The 23756-nt window shown below is 37.7% G+C and overlaps 1 protein-coding gene across 1 annotated transcript in view; it reads left to right on the top strand.

The window, feature by feature from the left end:
- Window positions 1-22903, top strand: part of gnat3 (G protein subunit alpha transducin 3) — a 36705-nt gene extending 13802 nt beyond the window's left edge. Inside the window, exons 2-8 of the mRNA XM_016993983.2 lie at window positions 441-483; window positions 4065-4206; window positions 8034-8191; window positions 11733-11861; window positions 18838-18967; window positions 19217-19370; window positions 21862-22903. Of these exons, the coding sequence (XP_016849472.2) occupies window positions 441-483; window positions 4065-4206; window positions 8034-8191; window positions 11733-11861; window positions 18838-18967; window positions 19217-19370; window positions 21862-22052 (947 nt within the window). The 3' untranslated portion in view covers window positions 22053-22903. The remainder of the gene's footprint in view (window positions 1-440; window positions 484-4064; window positions 4207-8033; window positions 8192-11732; window positions 11862-18837; window positions 18968-19216; window positions 19371-21861) is intronic.
- The last annotated feature ends 853 nt before the right edge of the window (window positions 22904-23756 follow it).

Below are 23756 nucleotides of genomic sequence, written 5' to 3'. Positions count from 1 at the left end.
GTAGAGGTGAAAATGATGTGGAGAAAATGGGTTGTAAAAAGTTTTTGTTCTCTCCTAATACTGTCACTGGCTATATTGCTTTCTTCCATGGTTTCATTTCTGTAGCCTAAATCCAGCTGCCCAACTAGTATAGACCCATAAAATTAATAGAACATACACAGTTACTGAATTACCATGTTTCCATTGATTCAATGAGTTTATGCTCTTTTGGACTAAGGCCAGGAGTGAAAACCATTAGACTCCAAATGTTATGCTAGTGCAAACCAATCTCACTATTGGCTATGCTGGCTAGTGGAGTTGGCACTAGGACCCAGTGGGTTGTTATGCCTACCACTCTTGTTTTAGGTCTTTGCCTTTTCCTATTTGATTTCATTTTAATAATATTACCCATGCAACCAATATTTGCATCTCTTATAGGTGTACATTTTCTTTGTTTTCAGGTGCTGGAGAATCGGGGAAGAGTACGATTGTGAAACAAATGAAGTAGGTACATCAATATGCATGTCGCATCAGGGGACCAAATGGCTGTGCTAACTACAGTGCAAAGGAGGGTGGGAAGACCAATCAAACAAATCGGCATTCTAATGCAAGGATATAAATTAGAAATGCAAAATAGCAATGATATGCTGCTGGGCAAGGAACTAGGTGATTTATTCAGTACAATACCTTAATGTGTGAATAGCCTGATCCATCCAAAGTCAATACTTACTTTTTTTTAAAAAAGACTGGGAGATACATACAAATTTTCACAGCTTTTCTTTAAGAACTTGCAGACATTTCCTGTCATTGCAAATCATCATAATGCTCATGGTACTTAATCACAAAAGCAAATATGCTCTTTGCTTGATGGCAGGATTTTCCATTGTATTAGTTTGGATATTAATTTGCATCTTAATATTATTATGTCTGTTCTGTATTTTATGAAGGGTAGGTTCTGTTTTTAGAGAATGAAGTCAGACTGTATACGCATATATAAGTCTAGACATTTTAGTCAAAAACCAACCCCCCAAATACTGATTGACTTGTCTATGGATCATATCAAAATCGATAATTTTGTTCCCCAAACCTACACTCTATTTATACAAGAGGTCAACAGGTATAAATGAGGTCCTACTCTCCAAGTCTTTTGAACATATTTAAAAACAAAGGCTCTTTAAACAGGCCTTTGACCTTGTTTAGGAATCCTTAATGATTGTATCTAAGGACTTTATTGATTGCACTTTCGGAACTGATATTAATGACAGCTCATTTTACATCTGCAGCCATTGTTGCATTTTATTGAATTTTAAGTAATAAGGTTTTATGTTGTTATATTTGTTATTGCTATTGTGTGATTGTTGATGCAGTTGCCTGTGTTTAATATGATGCACTATGGAGGGCTTTTCAAATCAGCCATACTAGAGGCTAGATACAAAGGCACTGAATATGAACACAGAGCATGCCCTTGCAGGGAGGGTAAAGTCGAAACTGTAATACATGTACTTTTTATTTGTAAAATTTACAATGATGATAGATTAAGGTTAATATCCCCTCTACTTACCAAATGGCCAGGAAGAACCCTAAATTGGTACTGCAGTTATTTACTGTCTGATCTTGACAAAAGGATAACAGAGCAGGTGGCCAAATTTTTATTTTCAGCAGCAAAAAGCCGAAAGTGCTTCATGAATAATCTGTAAGTGTTGAGAATGGAAGAAAGAGTATCTAGGAGATGTTTTACTAATCGGTAATTAGTGTTTGTTTTAGATTATAAAGATAGTCAACTAACTAATAGAGAATGGAGATACTTGTTATTAACCATAAGCCAAATGCAATGTCATAAATTACTCAAATGCTGTATTCCATCATTGTACTCTCACTTGACTCTAGCCAATGGCTTGTTGGCTGAAATAAAGGCTACTGACTGTGCTTTTATAGGCTGCCTCGTGTCCCTCCAGGGAGATGGTGGCGGGGTATTAAAAAAAGATTATGATTATGATTACTATTGTTATTAATGTTATTTAATCAAGGCACCTATTTCTCCACATAAAGATGCAATCCAGGACATGAAAATGTGTTGTTTTTTACTAAAGCTCCTGTTTCAGATTTAAGGACTTTATCACATTGATGAGGTCCCCTGTGATGATTTGCCAGCCTCTGTGGTGAACCAGCAGGGCAGTGGGGCAATCCTGGTGCCTGTGCCCCACCCAACCATAGAATCATAGAATCATAGAATAGTAGAGTTGGAAGAGACCTCATGGGCCATCCAGTCCAACCCCCTGCCAAGTAGCAGGAAATCGTGTTCAAAGCACTCCTGACAGATGGCCATCCAGCCTCTGCTTAAAAGCCTCCAAAGAAGGAGCCTCCACCACAGTCCGGGGGAGAGAGTTCTACTGCCGAGCAGCTCTCACAGTGAGGAAGTTCTTCCTGATGTTCAGGTGGAATCTCCTTTCCTGTAGTTTGAAGCCATTGTTCTAGTCTGCAGGGCAGCAGAAAACAAGCTTGCTCCCTCCTCCCTATGACTTCCCTTCACGTATTTGTACATGGCTATTATGTCTCTCAGCCTTCTCTTCTGCAGGCTAAACATGCCCAGTTCTTTAAGCTGCTCCTCATTGGGATTGTTCTCCAGACTTTGGATCATTTTAGTTGCCCTCCTCTGGACGCTTTCCAGCTTGTCAACATCTCCCTTCAATTGCGGTGCCCAGAATTGGACGCAGTATTCCAGGTGTGGTTTGACCAAGGCAGAATAGAGGGGTAGCATGACTCCCTGGATCTAGATGCTATATCCCTATTGATGCAGGCCAGAATCCCGTTGGCTTTTTTAGCAGCCGCATCACATTGTTGGCTCATGTTTAACTTGTTGTCCACGAGGACTCCAATATCTTTTTCACATGTACTGCTCTCGAGCCAGGTGTCCCCCATTCTGTATCTTTGCATTCCATTTTTTCCGCCAAAGTGAAGTATCTTGCATTTGTCCCTGTTGAACTTCATTTTGTTATTTTCGGCCCATCTCTCTAATCTGTCAAGATCATTTTGAATTCTACTCCTGTCTTCTGGAGTGTTAGCTATCCCTCCCAATTTAGTGTCATCTGCAAACTTGATGATCGTGCCTTCTAGTTTGCAGATGACACCAAATTGGGAGGGATAGCTAACACTCCAGAAGACAGGAGTGGTGACTTCACCATTGATTACTGCAATGCACTCTACATGGGGCTGCCTTTGAAGACAGCTCAGAAACTACAGTTGGTACAAAGATCAGCGGCCAGATTGATAACCAGAGCAGGCTACAGAGAGCGGTCACCCCGCTCTCTGATCACTGACTACCAATAAGTTTCCAGGCCCAATTCAAGGTGCAGGTTATTACCTATAAAGCCCTAAAGGGTTCGGGTCCTGCTTATCTCCGTGATGAACCCACATGGATCTTGAGATCTTCCCGGGAGGCCCTTCTCTCGCTCCCACCTCGGTGGTGGCCCTTCGGTTCTGGAACTCGCTCCCCATGTAGATCAGACTGGCACCTTTGCTGTCCACTTTCCATAAGGACCTTAAAACGTGGCTGTTCAGACGTGCTTTTGGATGAATAGTCCACCCAGATACCCAACTTGTTTACAATCACTGCAGTTTATCATTGTCCCTCATCCTTGTTGGCTGTTAATATTTTTAATTAGACTTTTCTCCACCTTCCCTGAGCACTCCTATTTTATCCTAGAGCCTCACTTGGAGTCCTGCACAAGCTTACCCCTGCACATAATGTACTTATGCCCAGGTTTTTAAGTAACTGATATGTTTGTATGTTGTTTTATACTATATTCTTATATTGATTTTAATTTAATTAATTGTTTTAACTTATGTCAATGTTTGGCTTGTGCTCATGTGAGCTACCCCGAGTCCCTTCGGGGAGATGGAGGCAGGATACAAAAATATGGTTATTATTATTATTATTATTATTATTATTATTATTATTATTATTCACCAGGCATCATTGATTTTGTATTTATGGCCAGGCTGTGTATACTTTGTGTTCTTAGAGACCTGCATATCTGATTCCAATATTCTAGCCTGTTGCAAATGATCTTTTTGTTGCTTCATAGAATCATCCATAAAGACGGCTATACAGACCAGGAGTGCAGAGAATACAAGTCTGTGGTTTATAGCAATACGCTACAATCCATTCTGGCTATTGTAAAGGCAATGTCCACACTGGGGATTGAATATGGGAACTTAGAAAGAAAAGTAAGTATGTTGGTTCCACACAAAATATATTATGCTATGTAAAGATGTCATGATCATTGTGTTTTATTCATGATTGCTATGTTTAGGTTGACTGTTTAAGGTTATATATTTCAGCTATTCTTATACAGAAGCTGGGAGCCTCTAAGGCATGAGCCTTTAGTAGGAATAACTAAAGAGCTGAGGCTATATCCCTAAGTCAAGGAGGACTAGGGTTAACCAGTTAAACTCCCCAATCCAAGTTTGATCGGGTACAGGTCAACTAAGTTCAAGAAGGACAATATTCCTAACTGAAAGAAACAAGTAATATAAAGCTGATACCATACTAAGCTCAGTGAAACTATTGAGAAATCTTGCAACACTTACTGTACAGAAGTAACATCGTTCACCTCAAGATATAACATTCTTGCAACCATCAAGCTTTGTGCTATAAATAAACAAGTTACTGTTTCTTCAAATGTTGCTTATTATTTGAGCAAAGCATCTTTCAAAGGTGGTGGCAGCGACAACATAGAAAAGTGGAATACATAGAGGTAGAAGGTGAATCCTTCGCAATTTGGTGGCAGCGGTGGGATCCAAAAAGATTCCATCCCTGTCATCACATCAAGTCTTTACATTTGGTGGCAGCGGTGGGATCCAAAAAGATTCCATCCCTGTCATCACATCACACTTCTTTACAGCTATCATTGTGCCATATCATACATTTAAAATATTCATCTGGGAGTCTTTCTTTAAATCTAATATGCGGCAATGGGGAATAACCTCAGCCTTGAATTTTCCCACATCCTACATTCAGAACTGTTGCACAGTATAAAGCACCTTAGCTCATAGAGTTCCAATGATAACAGTTCTAGTCAGAGAAATCTTAGCAATGGTGGGGTTCCCAACAATAATGAAGAAAACTGATTACCATATATACTCGAAGATAAGCCGAGTTTTTCAGCCCTTTTATGAGCTGAAAAAGCCTCCCCCAGCTTATAATCGGGTCAAGGTCAAGACCGGCAACAGAGCCTGCAGGCTATTGCTTGCATTATGTGATCTATTTCTCTCTTCTCCCTTATCAGTGTGTTTTCTTTTGCAAAGCCTCCCTCGCTCTTAATCAAGGGAATGTTTTGAAAAGAGAAAGATGCCCTTGCAAGACAGGAAGAAGAAAAATATATATTCATTAATCTTATGAAAGCATTTTCCCCTGAAATATTTGTTAAACTCTCCTACAGATATATAGGCATTAACCCCATGCAAGCTTCTGCAATTTCTATGTACCTTTATATTTGTATCTATCTATATACATTAATTTTCTATCTGAAATTTCCCCTCATATGTTTGCAGGTCTTTGCAAATCCTTTCTACATATAGATCCATGTACCTGTGTATCTGTAGCCATACATATACAATATTTTTATATATGAATTTACTCTCATATGTTTGCAAGTCTATGAAAATTCTATATAGATAGAATTATCTACATAAAGAGAGATGCCTGGATTGATATGAATATATTCATACCTACCTATATATAGGGCTTGCAAATATTACAGGGGGGAAATGAACACAAAAATATATATAGACATGTCTATATATATATATATATATATATATATATATATATATATATATATGGCTTTCAAATATTGTAGGGGAAATGCACACATACATAGAGAGAGGGGGATTTGCAAACATTTCAGTGGGAAATGCATATGTGAAATTAGTATCTATACTTATAGATCTATATCTAGCTCTCCGTTGTTTATATAAGCATCGAATATTTGCCTGTTACTATGTTGGAAGCCGGCCTGAGTCCCCATGGGGAGATAGGGTGGGATCCAAATGAAGTTTTTTATTATTATTATTATTATTATTATTATTATTATTATTATTATTATTATTATTATTTTATTATGACACAGCAAACAAGATAGATATGCTGGATTTCATATAACAAAATCACAAGTCGAACACTTCCCAAGTGTCTAGGACTGTGTGATGTATTTTCGGATGATGTGTGCAGATCCCAGTAGGGTGGCCTTTTGCAGTTGGCAGGTCGCAATTTTGTCAATGTCTATTGTTTCCAAATGCCGCCTGAGATCTTTTGGCACGGCACCCAGTGTGCCGATCACCACCGGGACCACCTGCACTGGTTTCTGCCAGAGTCTTTGAAGTTCAATCTTGAGGTCCTGATAGCGGCTGAGTTTTTCCTGTTGTTTTTCATCAATGCGACTGTCACCTGGGATGGCAACATCAATGATCCAAACCTTTTTCTTTTCCACAACTGTGATGTTTGGTGTGTTGTGTTCCAGAACTTTGTCAGTCTGGATTTGGAAGTCCCACAGTATCCTTGCATGTTCATTTTCCAATACTTTTGCAGGTTTGTGATCCCACCAGTTCTTTGCTGCTGGGAGGTGGTACTTGAGGCATAAGTTCCAATGAATCATTTGGGCCACGTAGTTGTGCCTCTGTTTGTAGATTGTTGTTGTTGTTGTTGTTGTTGTTGTTGTTGATACCATATTGTTTTTGTTGCCCCTACTTTTCCACTTATAGAGCTAGTTTATTGTTTTTCTTTGAAATACGGTAAATATTCAAAAACATTTAACCTACTGATGCCTGGATTGATGAAATTTTATTGGTATCTATTTTTATTTAGAAATTTACACATAGCTGCTGCATTTCCCACCCTCGGCTTATACTCAAATCAATAAGTTATCCCAGTTTTTTGTGGCTTATATTCGGGTCGGCTTATACTCGAGTATATACGGTAACATCTATGTACACCAAGACTAGACTGGACTGTAGTCCAGGGCTATTCATATGTCACTTTTCTGGTGCAATTTTTATCTACTCTAATTGAGTCTTTTCAGGTAATTGGAAATTGGCAGAGTCTAGAAATTTTGTTGTGATTCACAATTTTTAGAAAAAGCCTTGTCCAGAGATGTGCATCTCAACAGAAAATGAGGGGGGGAGAGAGAGAGAGACTGCACAGCAGTTTGAAATCAGCTTTTATGTTCAATGTAATCACCTTCTGGTATCAAATCAGTTCCAAGCATGTCAGTTTAGTGACATGCACAGCAAAGCTTGTTTCTCCAAAATCAGTTCCAAGTTGCATTGTAGTGTCAGGATAGATGTGCCCTCAGTTACAGTATATGGCTGGAAGTAAATCCATGTGGATTCAATAAAATCTACTTCTGAGTAGATACACTGTCAATCTCAAAGCATTTTATTACTAAAAAAATAAATAAAATCAGATCAAGATCTGTTTAAGAATAATGTTGGTCTAGTGAGATAAAATACTCTAACTCGCCTTCCCATTTTTTAAATACTACGCCATTCAAGGATGGTGAATTCCTTTTATTTCATTGATTGGGGAAGGTTTTGTGGATGAAGGAGACCTTTACTATGATCAGTATTTATTTTATTTTAATCTTTTCCAGGAGGAAAATGGATAAAATAAGTTGGAGGTAATAGTATAATGTACAAATATGGAAACATACATAAAATCTTAGATTGCACAAGTCTCCGATTTTATCTGGTCTAGAGATCATTTTAAAACTAGCTATTAAACTTTATGTCTGTGTTATTCATTCCTGTGGATTACTCATTATTTGTTTACTGTGCACTTAGTCTGATTTATATTTGTCCCAGCTATTTGGGGGAAAAATTCCAACCTGTATGTGTAGCTGAGCAATAAAAATGCATTAATAATATTGTAGAAGAGAATGTATAATATAGCAGATAAGGATAAAATGTAAGCATCACCCAGAGACTGTATCATCCAATTGACTGATATTATAGACAAAAACAATGGGTGGAATCAATTAATAACAATTTCATTTCAGGAAGATGAAAGGCAGCTTTTTTCTATAGCCGATTCCATGGAAGATGGCACAATGCCTCCTGAATTGGTTGGAATAATCAAACGACTGTGGAAGGATCCAGGGATTCAGGCCTGTTTTGAAAGAGCATCAGAGTACCAGCTCAATGATTCGGCTGCCTAGTAAGTGACAGGTTTATCATGATATGCAGCAGTCCCAAAATGTCTCTGTGGCTGTTTACACACATTAAACACCTTCTGCTTTCCATAATGATATGCCTGTCTGTTAAACAAATAACATGCAATTTTTTTTCCATCATTTGCTCTTCTTTTTACCACAAACAAACAAAGATGACTGAATTTGGATCAGAACCTTGGTAGGGTCATGGGAAGGGAACATTATCGCTTTACTGTGTCCCTTATTTGCATTGAGGACAGCTGTGTCTGCCCATTTGCATGGACACAGGGCAAGCTTCATGTTTTGAAATGTTTGTATCTTTCTTTTTCAGCATTTATAATAGGAGTAGGACAACATTACTGTTTCCATCTAATGAATACTTTAATTCAAATAAGATTAACAATGGGCCTGATCCAGATTATGACCACAGTGTGTGTTGGGGGGGGAGGCTTTAAAATTTCCCTTTCATCAAGATTTCCAATCCCAATCTACACCTGTAAAATAAATGTTCTGTCCTCAATGGCAAACTATCCACATGTTGCATGTAGTTTGGTTCTCATAATTATCTATATATATAAAAGGGTAAAGAAATTTTGGCCTAGGACAAAACAACAAAACTACACATCCCAGAAACACTAAACATGGCAGCACAACCCCTCGTCCATGCCTCTACGTTCATACAACAAAAAGAAAAGAAAAATAAAGTCCTAATTAGAGGAAGAGGAATAATTGTTTTTATCCAATTGCTGCCAGTTAGAAGGCTAAGCTCTGCCCACTTGGTCTCCTAGCAACCCACTCAGCCCAGGGGACAGGCGGAGTTAGGACTCACTTAGGCCTCTTCCCCACTGCCTATAAAATACAGGTTATCTGATTTGAACTGGATTATATGGCAGTGTAGACTCAAGGCGCTTCCACACAGCTATATAACCCATTCATATTGGACTTAATGTCAGGGGAAAACCTTGACCTTAACTACCACCAATTCCTCAATACTTTATTTCCCATACCACCATACTTCGCCACAGCAGCACGTGGCCGCGCACAGCTAGTATATACTGTGCACACTCATGTATAAATCTAAAAGTTTTAATCAAAAATTCACCCTTGTCAAAAAAAAAATGGATCAACTTATATATACATCAATATTAGTATTGTACATAACACACTGAGCCTCCAGTGGCGAAGTGTGTTAAAGCACTGAGCTGCTGAACTTGCAGACCGAAAGGTCCCAGGTTCAAATCCGGGAGGAGTGAGCGCCCACTGTTAGCTCTAGCTTCTGCCAACCTAGCAGTTTGAAAACATGCAAATGTGAGTAGATCAATAGGTACTGCTCCAGCGAGAAGGTAATTGCATTCTATACAGTCATGCTGGCCACATGACCTTGGAAGTGTCTACAGACAATGCCGGCTCTTCGGCTTAGAAATGGAGATGAGCACCAACCCCCAGAGTTGGACACGACTGGACTTAACGTCAGGGGAAACCTTTACCTTTACTACTTATCACAAAAAGGAACCAATCTTGGAGCAGAATGGCAGAAGGTGAGAACTTAGTCAATCCAGGAGAACCTAAAAGAAACATGGATCCCTTCACTTCTCTTAGTTGTCACACTGTTTCTGGCCAGGGCTGGCCTTTCCTCTCTAGATGGAATAACCTTACATCCATAGGTCATACAAAATCCATCATTTGTCCCCAAATATGTCTCCAAATCTGCTATCAACTTATTCATGAAGTTGGTCTTTACTTGAGTATATGTGATAATTTGATTTTTATTCATATTTATGGTAGCTGGTTTCTATGCTGGCACTTATATCAATACCATAGTTATTATGTTATTATTGTTTTCTACTAAGCCAGCAGATGCACACAAGTATTTGTTTGTTTGTGATGCAACTATAAAGAAGGTTTCCCAGTTTCCAAAATCAAGATCACAGGTTCTAGGATTCAGTTTCTTGGCCCGTCATTCTGCCCATTGCAGTATCCAGGGACTGATCTAGTACTTTCAACCTCATTTCCTAATGGCGTGGTTTCATATAAATGCTGAATAACACGAGAGGCAACATGGCACTATGTTTTATATGAGATAACATTTCAGATTACTAGAATGAGCATATGGGGGAGGCATTTTTGTTTGTTTGTTAAACCTTTCTATAACAAGAAGAAAATAAACAATTGTGTGATGGACTGAGAATTCAAAGTGTTGCAGATAGGATGGATTTTTTTCTTTTTGATGGGAATGAGAATGTATATGTCTGCAGACTCTAGCAGAGGTAGTTATAGCACTGACTAATTTCTCAACAAGAAGAAATGCCATTTGTTAATCCTGCTTCTTAATGTTATGGCTCCAGTAATTCCATGAAGAGAAGAAAGCACCCTGTATATATTTGAAAACATAACTCAATGTTATTTCTGCCATTTTTCTGCTTGCTATTTACACTATGCAACAAAATTTGAAAACTGTTCCCAGTTTGAAAGTGTTATTTCCTGTTTAATTGTGTGGTACTTACTTTGAAAGTAGTTGTTACAGCACAGAAATGTCATTTTATGGCTGCCACAAATGTTGTTGAATTGGTTGAGACTCTGAGAGATATTCATTGAAAAACAATAGCAAAATGTGCTGCAGGATGTCCCGCAAAAACAAAGTTTTGCATTTTAAGAAACTTTTCCCATGTGTTTATGATAGAACCAATTAAGAAATGACATTTAGGGGCCGGGCTGTGGCGCAGCTGTTGAGCAGCTGCCTTAAATCACTCTGACCATGAGGTCATGAGTTCGAGGCCAGCCCGTGGCGGGGTGAGCACCCGTCAATTAAAAATAAAAAATAGCCCCTGCTCGTTGCTGACCTAGCAACCCGAAAGATAGTTGCATCTATCAAGTAGGAGATAAGGTACCACTAATAAAAGTGGGGAGGCAAGATTAACTAATTTACGACCTGGAATGAGGAAGTGCCGTCAGTGTGGATGATGAAGCAGCTGCTCCCCCTGTGGCCAGAATCGAACATCCCCTCAGAAGAAAGTTAACTTGCCTCTGCGTGTGTGTCTCTCAGTCTCTGTTTGATGTGTTTATGGGCATTGAATGTTTGCCCTATGTGTTTTATAATGTGATCCGCCCTGAGTCCCCTTCGGGGTGAGAAGGGCGGAATATAAATACTGTAAATAAACTGTAAATAAATAAATTTATAACCCAGGAACAAATATTATGTTGTTCTTTCACATACTGTGCCTCAGTGTTCTTTAGGCACAAAGTGGTACAGACATGAAACAGTACATTTATGTGTATCTTTCTGATACATTTGACTCTCCTTGTTAAATATCTCACTGTTTGTTAGTTGGACTAATCAGCTTGCAAGTACTTTTTGTTTCTTGCTTTCTGCATGTGGACCTTTTTGCACATGAAGTCCCTTGGCATTTCCCTGTCCACCAGTCATACCTTTGGATGGCCAGACTTTGCTCCAGCCTCACCCACTCATGCCCAACCAGTGTCTCCTTCTTTTCATCTTGGAAAATGTTGGTAGTTACATAATTCTTAATTGCTCTCTGACTTCTGTAGCTATCTCAATGATCTGGACCGGCTGACTGCTCCTGGCTATGTCCCAAATGAGCAAGACGTCCTACGCTCACGTGTGAAGACAACTGGGATTATAGAGACTCAGTTTTCCTTCAAGGATTTGCACTTTCGGTATGGAAACTGTTCTTTCTGAATCCTAGAGATTGGCATGCAGTTTTAGATAAGAGGTGAACTGTTAAGTCTGAAATGAGAACTATTTGACAATCAGTTGGAAGTTTTGTGTAGCCATCAACACAACCAGGAACCCAAACCAATATTCTACTGGGCAATCACACAATTCTTCCAGTAGCTAGTTTTGCTGAGGCATTAAAGAAATCCACATCTGTTAACTTTCCAGCTGTACAATATTAATACTGGTGGTTCCAATGTCCACGAAGCAGCAAACCCACACTTTATTTTACTGAAGACTTTAAAGGTGTTGCACTCTATTCACTAATATAGCTACAGGACTTTGAACAGAGGATTCCTTACTTGTCTCCATTGGAGCCACCTTTTGGACTCCAAGAGGCTGAAATGAGTAATATCAAGCAAACATAGAGAAGAGGAGCTCCTTGTAACTACCATATATACTCGAGTATAAGCCGACCCGAATATAAGCCGAGGCACCTAATTTTACCACAAAAAACTGGGAAAACTTATTGACTCAAGTATAAGCTGAGGGTGGGAAATGCAGCAGCTACTGATAAATTTCAAAAATAAAATTAGATACCAATAAAATTACATAAATTGAGGCATCAGTGGGTTAAATGTTTTGAATATTTACTGTATTTCAAAGAAAAACAGTAAACTAACTCTATAAGTGGAAAAGCAACAATAACTTTATAATAATAATCATCATCAACAACAACAACAGCTTCATTTGTTCCCTGCCCTATCTATCTCCCCCTGGGGACTAAGGCCAGCTTCCAACATAGTAACAGGCAAACATATAATGCCTTCATAAATAATGCAGAGCTAGATATAGATCTATCATTATATATATTAATTTCACATGTGTATTTCCTCCTGAAACCTTTGCATATCCTCTCTCTGTGTGCATTTTCCTCCTGCAATATTTGTAAGCCCTATTTATCAATGTTTATATCTATCTAGACATCTGTGTGCGTGTGTGCACGCGCACGCTCACATTTTCCCTCTGCACTTGCAAACATGTGAGGGTAAAATTCATATAAAATTCATATATAAAATTAATGTATACATATAGGAACAGATATACAGGTACATGGAAATATCTATCTATATTTAAATAGGATTTGCAAAGACCTGTAAACATATGAGGGGAAAATTCATATATTAATGTATTTGTAGGGGGAACATCTATATAAATATTTAGAAGCTTTGGGGCATGCATTTGCCCAAGGAAGAAATGCAAGCAAAGCCCCCCTAAAAACAACTTTGTCCTCTTTTCTCCTGCCCTTTCCCACCTCTTTTCTTTCTCCCTTTTTCAAACTCTAAAAGTAGCCAGAAAAGGCTTTTTAAAACTTCTCTCCCCCTCCCAAAAAAGCCCACCTCATTTTTGTTTCCTTAGGAATAAAAAGAAATACACACTTTCTGTTGCTCTCTTTTCCCTCCTTCCCTCCCTTTGGACTCAAATGTTCTTGCAAGAGTAGTAGTAGTAGTAGTAGTAGTAGTAATAGTAATGAATCGTGCAAATTTGCAAGAATATCTTTTTTCCTTCCCCTTCTACCCATGCAATCTGGCTTGCAAGGGTTTCTCTCACATTCTCCTTTCACTTTTGAAAACATTTGCTTCTTGTCTCTGTCTCTCTCTCAAAAAAATAAGATAACCTTGCCTGGGAGGAGAAGCAGAGGAGGGAGGTTTTAGAAAAGAAAACATACTGTGGCCTCCAGGCTCCGCTGCTGGCTTGACCTTGACCCGAATATAAACCGGGGGAGGCTTTTTCAGCTCATAAATAAGGGCTGAAAAACTCGGCTTATCTTCGAGTATATATGGTATATGGTTTCAGGCTAAAATATCTAAATTCACCAGAAAATCCTGCTGGTAAAATGTGTGGCCCCATGAAGGAAATTGTCCAGTTTATACAATCTTCTGCTCTACACAGGCAGTTAATTTGTGGTAGCAGCTACCATCCAGAAGATTTTCAATTAGTTTCATTATTTTATTGAATTATTTTTAAAACCCATCTTAGATCAAGAGTGGAAAACACAGCATTCTAGGTGTTTTAGGCCTACAGCTTACCTTGATCCTAGGCAGCATAATAAATTAGAACTATAATCTGAAACTCCTAGAAAGCTGTACACTACTGCTCTAGCTATTTATTTATATGGATAAAACTACAACTATTCATTTGGTAAAATGACACATACCCATCCCACTGCTGGAGTGGTATAACTGGATCAAAAGCAGAGTGATCTGCTATTAAAACAATATTACTAGACAAGATAAACTATAAAAAACAAAAACAAAATCCAAATTCACAAAGAACCAAAACTAGGGAACCATACTCACCCTCAAGCATATTTATCTTTTACTCTCTGGTCTTGTGAAAGGATAACAAATAGTTAACTATTTATTTTGTTACTGATTTATTTCTACTTCCAGAAATGGGAAGAAGTGCTTGTGGGACTTTTGACTTCATATATAGTAACAAACTAACTTTACATAGGTTAAAAATAAATCAAAAACCAAATGTAAAATGTTATCAAATAAATGGATAGGAAAAAACAATAATTAATATATTTAAAAAGCAGTAGATGCAGCTAAGAAAGAAAGAAAGAAAAAATGCTAAGAGCCAGATCTAACAATAAAAAATTTAAATTCAGCAAGTGTTACTCCATTTAAAAATGAAAATTTTCAATCACTGGTGGAAAATATGCAATGTGTGAGATAACTAAACCCTTTGGGCAGTTTCATATAAATTCTTGAGTATTGCCATGAAGCATGTTTCACACCGATAATATATGCAACTAAACTATGAGAGTTGATCTTAATGGAAATACCTGAGTCACAAGAGAAGAAAGATATTTTAGAAATTTCAAAATGATACTTTAAAAATAAGAATATAATGCAAATATAAAATACAATACAAAAACGTTTTATTGATTAGCCTATTGGCTGTATCAAAACATTTGACAAATACATTTAACACATTCAACATACAACAATTAAATCTTCTCAGCAGCCACTTAGCTTAACTTACGGATATGACAGTAGAATCATGTCATCAGCATATAACAAAATGTTAAGTTGTGTTTTAAGTACCTTAAGCATATATACCTCTGGGTCCTTCAACTGCTCAGGTAGATCATTTACATATAAGCTAAATAACAGTGGTGCTAATATACACCCTTGTCTAATCCCTTTATATGTTTCTACACCCTTTGTCATGGCTCCTTGTATCACATATCATACGTTCAGGTAGAAGTTTTTTTAAAGCGCTTTGATCAGTCTCAGCAACTAGGGTTTCATATTAAGATCAGTTAATTTCCTCCATAGCGTCTCTCTGTTTACAGTATTGAATATTGCACTAAGGTCTATAAAGGCAGGATACCATTGTTTCCTGCTGCTGACATATTTTGCAGTTATATGATTTAAAACAAAACAATTGTTAATGGTTGATCTACTCTGCCGAAAGCCAGCCTTTTCTTCAATGAGGATACATTTTTTTCTTTTTCCCAACACTCAGCTCTGTTCAGGAGATATCTGGCATATATTTTGGTCACAATATCAATTAAACTAATTGGCCTATAAGTACCAAGATCCCTTTTTTGTGTATGGGGACAACTATTGCCATCTTCCATCTAAGTGGGATCTGGGAATATAATGATAAGCCAAAACGATGCATAATTAAACAATTGGATTGAAATAACAACAAATGCTACTACAATTATTATTGTTAGATACACAACAAGATTAGTATACAGCAAACAAAATCACTATGCTGGCTTTTGTATTGGATCACACGTCAGACACTTTCAAAGTGTCTAGGATTGTGTGATGTATTGGCGAATAATGCATGCAGATCCGAGTAGGGTGGCCTTTTGCAGCTGACAGATAGTAATTTTGTTAACATCAATTGTGTTTAAGTGCAGGCCAAGGTTTTAGGCACTGCACCCAGTGTGCTGATCACCACTAGGACCACCTTTACTGCTGGCTTGTGCCAAAGTCTTTGCAGTTCGATCTTTAAATCCTCATATCGTGTCAGCTTTTCCAGTTGCTTCTCTTCAATCCTGCTGTATTGTAATATATAACTGTATTCAATAAATCAAAAACTATTTACTACCATTATTTCCATGTACAACAATCTATGGTACCTCTTGCAGTTTCCACACTGATTTCTCTCTATTCTAGTTTCAATGTAGTCATGAATAATGAATAATATAATAATAATATAATAGTAATAATATGATAATATACTACAATAATAATAGAATATATATATATATATATATATATATATATATATATATATATATAAATGTAAAGTGCAGCCAAGGTCTTTAGGCACTGTACCCAGTGTGCCAATCACCACTGGGACCACCTTGATTAGCTTGTGCCAGAGTCTTTGCAATTCGATCTTTAAGTCCTCATATCGTGTCAGCTTTTCCAGTTATTTTTCTTCAATCCTGCTGTCTCCTGGGATTATTGAGTTATAACTCCAAAATCCCTTAAGCCGATTTAAAAAAAAAAAGAATACTGGATAGGGTGATATTCTGAGATATTGAGCAACATCTTACTATTGCTCAATTATGTTTTCCTTCCTACTGGGTGAGATTGGGAGTTTTTGTGTAACTTCCAACAATTTTCAGTTTGCATGTTATAACATGAGAAGCATATTGATTTGAGGGCACAATGTATTGTTTCTACATCTAATATTTTAAAAGTGGTTCTTGTTGTTAGGCAAATCAGATTGTATTTGTAGAATGCTTTGCATGCTTTTTACAGGATTAGGTAAGCAAATTTCAAGGCATGACAAATTGCACTGTCAGGTTTGCAAGCCAGTTAGACATTTGCTCCAGTAGTTCCTACTGTACTTTTCCTTGATAATTTAAAATAATTATTTATTGGTTAGATGTAAGTAATTTTTAACATTGTCATAATTGCATATACACAATAATATTTTATTATTTTACCTCATATAATATATTCTGTTGATTACATTTATCATTTCCAGTTCAATATATCTATTACTTATACCTAACAATTTTAATCTTCCCTGTTCCTCCTACCCCTCTCCTTCCAGAAATAGATGTGACACTACTCATTGATTTATATTATTATAAGAAAACCAAATTTATCTTTCTTTTAGCCTTTTAGATTTTATGAACATATTTCTATGAGACACTACCCCACTTATGCTGATCCAGGACCATAATAAAGATTTTGATTAATCTTGGAATCCTCATGGACAACAAGTTAAACATGAACCATCAATGTAATGCAGCGGCAAAAAAAAAAAAAAGCCAATGGGATTTTGGCCTGCATAAATGGGAATATAGTGTTCTAGGGAAGTCATCCTACCCCTCTATTCTGCCTTAGTCAGACCATACGTGGAATACTGTGTCCAGTTCTGGGCACAATGATTTAAGGGAGATGTTGACAAGCTGGAATGTGTCCAGAGGAGGGCAACTAAAATGATCAAGGGTTTAGAGAACAAGCCCTATGAGGAGCGGCTTAAAGAACTGGGCATGTTTAGCCCACAGAAGAGAAGGCTGAACTGAGACATGATGCCCATGTATAAATATGTGAGGGGAAGTCATAGGGAGGAGGAAGCAAGCTTGTTTTATGCTGCCCTGGAGATTAGGATGTGGAAGAATGGCTTCAAATTACAGGAAAGGAGATTCCACCTGAACATTAGAAGAACTTCCCAACTGTGAGAGGTGTTCAGCAGGGGAACTCTCTGCTCCAACTGTGGTGGAGGCTCCTTCTTTGGAGGCTGGATGGCCATCTGTTGGGGGTGCTTTGAATGCGATTTTCCTGCTTCTTGGCAGGGGGTTGGACTGGATGGCCCATGAGGTCTCTTCCAATTCTGTGATTCTATCTGTCCTTTCCTAATTAATATCAGGGACATTAATATTCAACTCCTATGTTCTCACAAGTGAACATTTTCACAATCTATAGACAGAAGCAGGCCCACTCTTCCCATTGGAATACTGGTAAATCTATGTTGGTTTAAATTGTTCTTAAATTTCAGTGGCGAAGTGTGTTAAAGCACTGAGCTGCTGAACTTCACTTCTCTTCACTTCACTTTATTTCTTAATTAGTTGCTCTTCACCAGAGTGCTCCGAGCGACTTACAATTTAAAATATCATTCCACAATATAAAAATGAACTTGCAGACCGAAAGGTCCCAGGTTCAAACCCCAGGAGCGGCAGGAGTGGCCACTGTTAGCTCCAGCTCCTGCCAACCTAGCAGTTCAAAAACATGCCAATGTGAGTAGATCAATAGGTACTGCTCCGGCGGGAAGGTAACGGCGCTCCATGCAGTCATGCCGGCCACATGACCTTGGAGATGTCTATGGACAATGCCGGCTCTTCAGCTTAAAAAATGGAGATGAGCACCAACCCCCAGAGTCAGACATGACTGGACTTAACGTCCGGGGAAACCTTTACCTTACATTGTTTTTTCTTGGTTTTTTGCACTACAAAGATATGTGAAGTGTGCATAGGAATTTTTTCATGTTTTTTCAAATTATAGTTTTTTCAGTCTAAGCAACTGTGAACTGGCCATCTGCTTAAAATGTTTGAGCACCCCTGTCCGAGGATTTCCATGGAAAGAGGACTGCCACTGCTTTCCTCTGAGGCTGGGACAATGTGCCCTGAGCAAGGTTACACACTGGGTTTCATGAGGAATTAAGGATTTGAACATTGGTCTCCAAAGTAATAGTCCAGTGCTTAAACTATTACATCACAATGGCTCCTGAAACATGTTAGGTGAAAACTGCCACTATGTCATTCTTTCTAACTACATTTGCTGATGTACACACCATCACCACATTTCTGAGTGGGAAAAGCATGACAGGTTTTTTTTAAAGAAAAAAACTCAAATGCAGCATGTTTTATATTTTAATCAACTAGCACCAGAGATATAGCTGATGTATGCTTTACTCATTTCTTTCATTCCCTAGGATGTTTGATGTGGGAGGACAGAGATCGGAGAGGAAAAAGTGGATCCATTGCTTTGAAGGAGTGACTTGCATTATATTCTGTGCAGCCCTCAGTGCTTATGACATGGTCTTGGTAGAAGATGAAGAAGTGGTGAGTTACAAATAGCAAATGAAGAGAAACAGTCCAAAGGCTAGAAAGAGAAAGACTTGCTAAGCTTTGAAAAGGATTTACGGTAACTTTGTATGATTTATTAGGCACATAATTCATATTTTGTGCTCCGTTAACTTCAAAGAGGTTACATCACTGAATTCCAACTACCTTGATAGGAAAAAGTCCATCAGAGTCAGAATGATAGATGGCAAATGGGATCTAATGGCCACCTTTTCTCCACTTTAACAGAACAGAATGCATGAAAGCCTCCACCTGTTCAACAGCATCTGCAACCACAAGTACTTTGCTACCACCTCTATTGTGCTGTTTCTAAATAAGAAAGATCTGTTTCATGATAAAATCGCCAAAGTCCACCTCAGTGTCTGTTTTCCGGAATATGATGGTAAGTCTAGACTTTTCACACCTTTTATTTTATATTTAGGGGTGCTTTTTGACAGTGACTCAAGGGAAGGATCAGTCTACTATTACTTTCATTCATGATCAAAAGTTACTTTTGGGACTATAACTCTTAGCATCCTTAGGAGTACAAATTTGACCAACTCCTTACACAATGCTATATCCCAAACCAAGGCTGGCTCTATACTGTAGAATCAATGGAGTTGACACTACTTTACGTGACATGGTGAAATCTGCTGCTTGCTTCCTCAACCACTTGTTTCCAACAATGGGGGCATGACTGGCAATGCAGCGTTTTGGTGACGCTGTGCAGCTGCGGGAAGGGATGACTGGCTGGTTGAGGAAGCAAGTGGCAGAATTTAGTGGGGAAGGAGTTGCAAAGCTCATTCATGACTATGGTAAGTGCCTAGATTTGAATGGCAACTACATGAGATGTGGTATTTGGGTGTGGCTTTCAACTGCATATGGTAAATGTTTTCTCCTACACTTTGTTCATTTTTAATTCCAAAATGTAATCTACTTTCTGGATAGCCCTCGTATTTCACTCTCACCAACCCTTTACTGTCTTTTCTTCCCTATGTGGGTCAAGCTATTCAAAGGCCAGGCTATACATGTGGAAGATTCATTGCACAAAAAGCCTTGTTTTTTTAAAGTCCCAGTACACAGTGTATTTTCCCCAGGGAACACATAACTATTTTCTCTACAATTTTTATTTCTTTTGGCAATATTGAAAATATTTGTTTTAAGGAAGTGGGTGAAAAATGAATTTTTCACCAATATGGACTGAAATATTTTAAAAATCCACAAAAAAAGTTTGAAAATTGTCATAGTCTTGCTCAAAAGGAAGAAATGTTTTGAATTCGTCATTATGTACAAAAATGAAATAAATGAAGATTTTACACACTACTTACTTTCTTACACCCCAGAAGATGCTGTTTCCTGAATTTAAAAGCCTATATAATAAAAATATACAACTAATCTGGGGTGCTAATTTTTTAGATGCAGGGAGACATGTCATGCATGAAAATAACTAGGAAAATGAAATAAATGTAATGCACAATTTGTGCTATGGGGTGTGGAGAGATCAAATGGTGAAAGAGTATCATTGTCCACTAAGTAATTGGTCCCTGGTTCTAAGTAATTGGTTAGTAATTAGTACTAACTAATGGGTGCTAACTGGTACCTGTAACAATGCATTTGCCTTGCTTTCCCTGGTTTGAAAGTAGCAGGAGAAAAAGCTTTAATGGTGAAGTATGAAAAACTACTCAGAAAAATTCATATAATATGTACAAGGCATGCATCCATTTTGGGTAAAAATGTGCACAAATGTTTGTAGCAAAAAATTAACAACCAAGTACAGAAATAAAACAGACTGATAAAGGTAAAGGTTTCCCTTGACATTAAGTCTAGACATGTCTGACTCTGAGGCTTGGTGCTCATCTACATTTCTAAGCTGAAGAGTTGGCATTGTCCGTAGATACCTCCAAGGTCATGTGTCCAGCATGACTGCATGGAGTGCCATTATCTTCCCGCATAAGCGGTACCTATTGATCTACTTACATTTGCATGTATCCGAACTGCTAGGTTGGCAGAAGCTGGGGCTCATAATGGGAGCTCACTCCACTCCCCAGATTCAAACCGCTAACCTTTCAGTCATTAAGTTCAGCAGCTCAGTGGTTTAATGCGTTGCGCCCCCAGGGGCTCCAGACAGACTGATAATGGCTCTAAAACTGATACATTCAGTAAGAAAGAAATTTTCATGTGCTTAAATTGCACATTTAGATTGCCATGTTGAGAAAAACCATTTTAAAGAGGGTTCAATTTTTTGAAAGAGATATTAATATTTTTGATAAATATTATTCCTTCATAATTGTCCATGGCATCATAATAATAATAATAATAATAATAATAATAATAATAATAATAATAATAGCTTTATTTTTGTATCCCGCCTCCATCTCCCTGAAGGGACTTGGGGCGGCTCACAATCAACATAGATTAAGACATAGATCATTAAAAATGAAAACATTATAGCCACATCAAACAACATAAGACAATATCAACAGCAATTTAGAACCTGAACAGTAATAATTACTGTTAATTCAGAGGGTAGGAATTCAATGTCCCTTCAAATGCATGTATGAAGCCTTTTAAATGTACACTAGTTCATGTATTAAGTTATTAGTGCTATGGCTGCTATTGTAATTGTTATAATATGACAAAAGAAAGGCAAGATTTTAATATTTTTTATTAATTTATCAATCAAAATGTATAAGTATACATTCTTTCCTCATTTTACAATATCTTAGACATATCATATTGTATACAATCCGACAGTAAAGAAAAAAATCAAGAACATCTTTAAACGTGTTTTTTTATCAGTTTTTAACTTTTCCATTACAACTTGACTACATATCCCTCTACTATTTTTAAAAAAGTTTGGATTTTTAAAAACTTTTTCATCTTGCACCAAATAGGAACGAATACCTTTGAAGATGCCGCAAATTACATTAAGAACCAGTTCTTAGACCTGAATCTACGAAAAGAAGATAAGGAGATTTATGCCCACATGACATGCGCTACAGACACCCAGAATGTTAAGTTTGTCTTTGATGCTGTGACAGACATTATAATCAAAGAGAACCTGAAGGACTGTGGACTTTTCTAGCTCTTTTCCCCTTGTTCTATTATTTCTCTTTCCCACATTTTTTTTCTTTGCTCCATGTGTAGGCTGCTTCTGGTTAGAGCCACTGTGATATGCAAGTTTCTCTGAGCTCAAGATTTCTTGCACAGAAATAAACATGCATAGAAGTGAGGAGAAAAAATGAAGACATTGCTAGTGTAGGAATTAACAGTCAATATATTGTTTAATGAAATTCATGGCACTTCCACACAGGCCCAAAACTTGTGATGGGTTTTCTCAGATTAATAATAGCCAATGGGAAATTCATAGACTAAGAAAGGGATGCTCTCTATATCCACCACTTTTGACGTCTGTCCCCCTGTTCCACTAACCACAAATGGATTTCATTTATTTTGTTCATCAAAATACAGTCCAGCTCACAGAAAGTTTCTGCATTACCTAAAATGGACTGTATAACCTTCAAAATGTTTCCATATTTTGACAGAAATGAACAGTCAGATAGTTAAAGATTTATTATTAATTGCAAACAGGCATTACATATGTACTACAAACATAATCTTTGATCTTTGCACATAAACATAAAGTCAAAGCCAACAATTCAGTTCTTCTAAAAGTTACATATTTGTTCAAAAGCACGTTTCTGAAGGTGACGACTTTATCATCTCAATCACAAATGGAGATATATATCTTTCCCTAATATCTGAATAATTATTATTTCAAAAATAAAATGGGCATTTCCTTCTATAATTAAGGAGTTATTTTTATTTTTTTTAAAGACTCTTGCTTCCTTCAAGGTATCTGTTCAAATCTGTCAAATGAAGGGCATTTAGTCTTTCATCTGTAAAAAACCTAATCTAATTTTAGTGAAGAGTAGAGCAATCAGTTATTTTGAAAGATTGAAGTCAGTATATATATAGTTTACTCAATAAGCTTTCTATATGAGACATTTGGGACTGTGGTTTGATACTTGAAAGGAACAGTAATAAATACTTCCTAAAAGATGAATAAGGATGGTAGTTTCCAGACTGAAACATTGGCCTCAAATTTGCAAGGTTAACTTGGTTAATAAAGATATATAGGTATCCAGAATAACTACCATCTTATAGATCATACAGTATGGTTCCCTGTCAAATTTGAGGCCAATGTTTCAGTCTGGAAACTACCATCCTTATCCATCTTTTAAGAAGTATTTATTACTGTTCCAGCAACAGTCATTTCTGAGGATTTTAAGGGTTTATTTCGATCTACACACAGGAGATATTTGGATAACCCCTCTCTTGCACCATGTGTGGTAAGGGTGCATGAGGCAGTGCAGGCCACCCACAGCCTCCACTGATTTTCTTTTGTTCGTGTCAGGAGTTGCTTCTGGAGTGAGAGAATTGGCCGTCTGCAAGGACCTTGCCCAGGGGACGCCCGGATGTTTGGTTTTTTTAAAATGTTTTTACCATCCTTATGGGAGGCTTCTCTCATGTCCCCGCATGGAGCTGGAGCTGATAGAGGGAGCTCATCCGCACTCTCCCCAGGTGGGATTCGAACCTGGCAGCCTTCAGGTCAGCAACCCAACCTTCAAGTCACAAGGCTTTTATCCCCTAGACCACCGGAGGCTCCTGTCTCCACTGATGACAAACCCATTGCCAAAATTCAATTAGTTGTGCATACAGAGACTATGCAAAAATGAAAATTTGCCCATGTAACTATATACCTGAACAAAAATATTTCATCTGAGAG

The sequence above is a fragment of the Anolis carolinensis genome, chromosome 5 (genome assembly GCF_035594765.1).
Source record: "Anolis carolinensis isolate JA03-04 chromosome 5, rAnoCar3.1.pri, whole genome shotgun sequence".
Taxonomy (NCBI): domain Eukaryota; kingdom Metazoa; phylum Chordata; class Lepidosauria; order Squamata; family Dactyloidae; genus Anolis; species Anolis carolinensis.
Note: the sequence above shows the minus strand (reverse complement) of the source record. Positions and strands in the feature narration are given on the sequence as shown.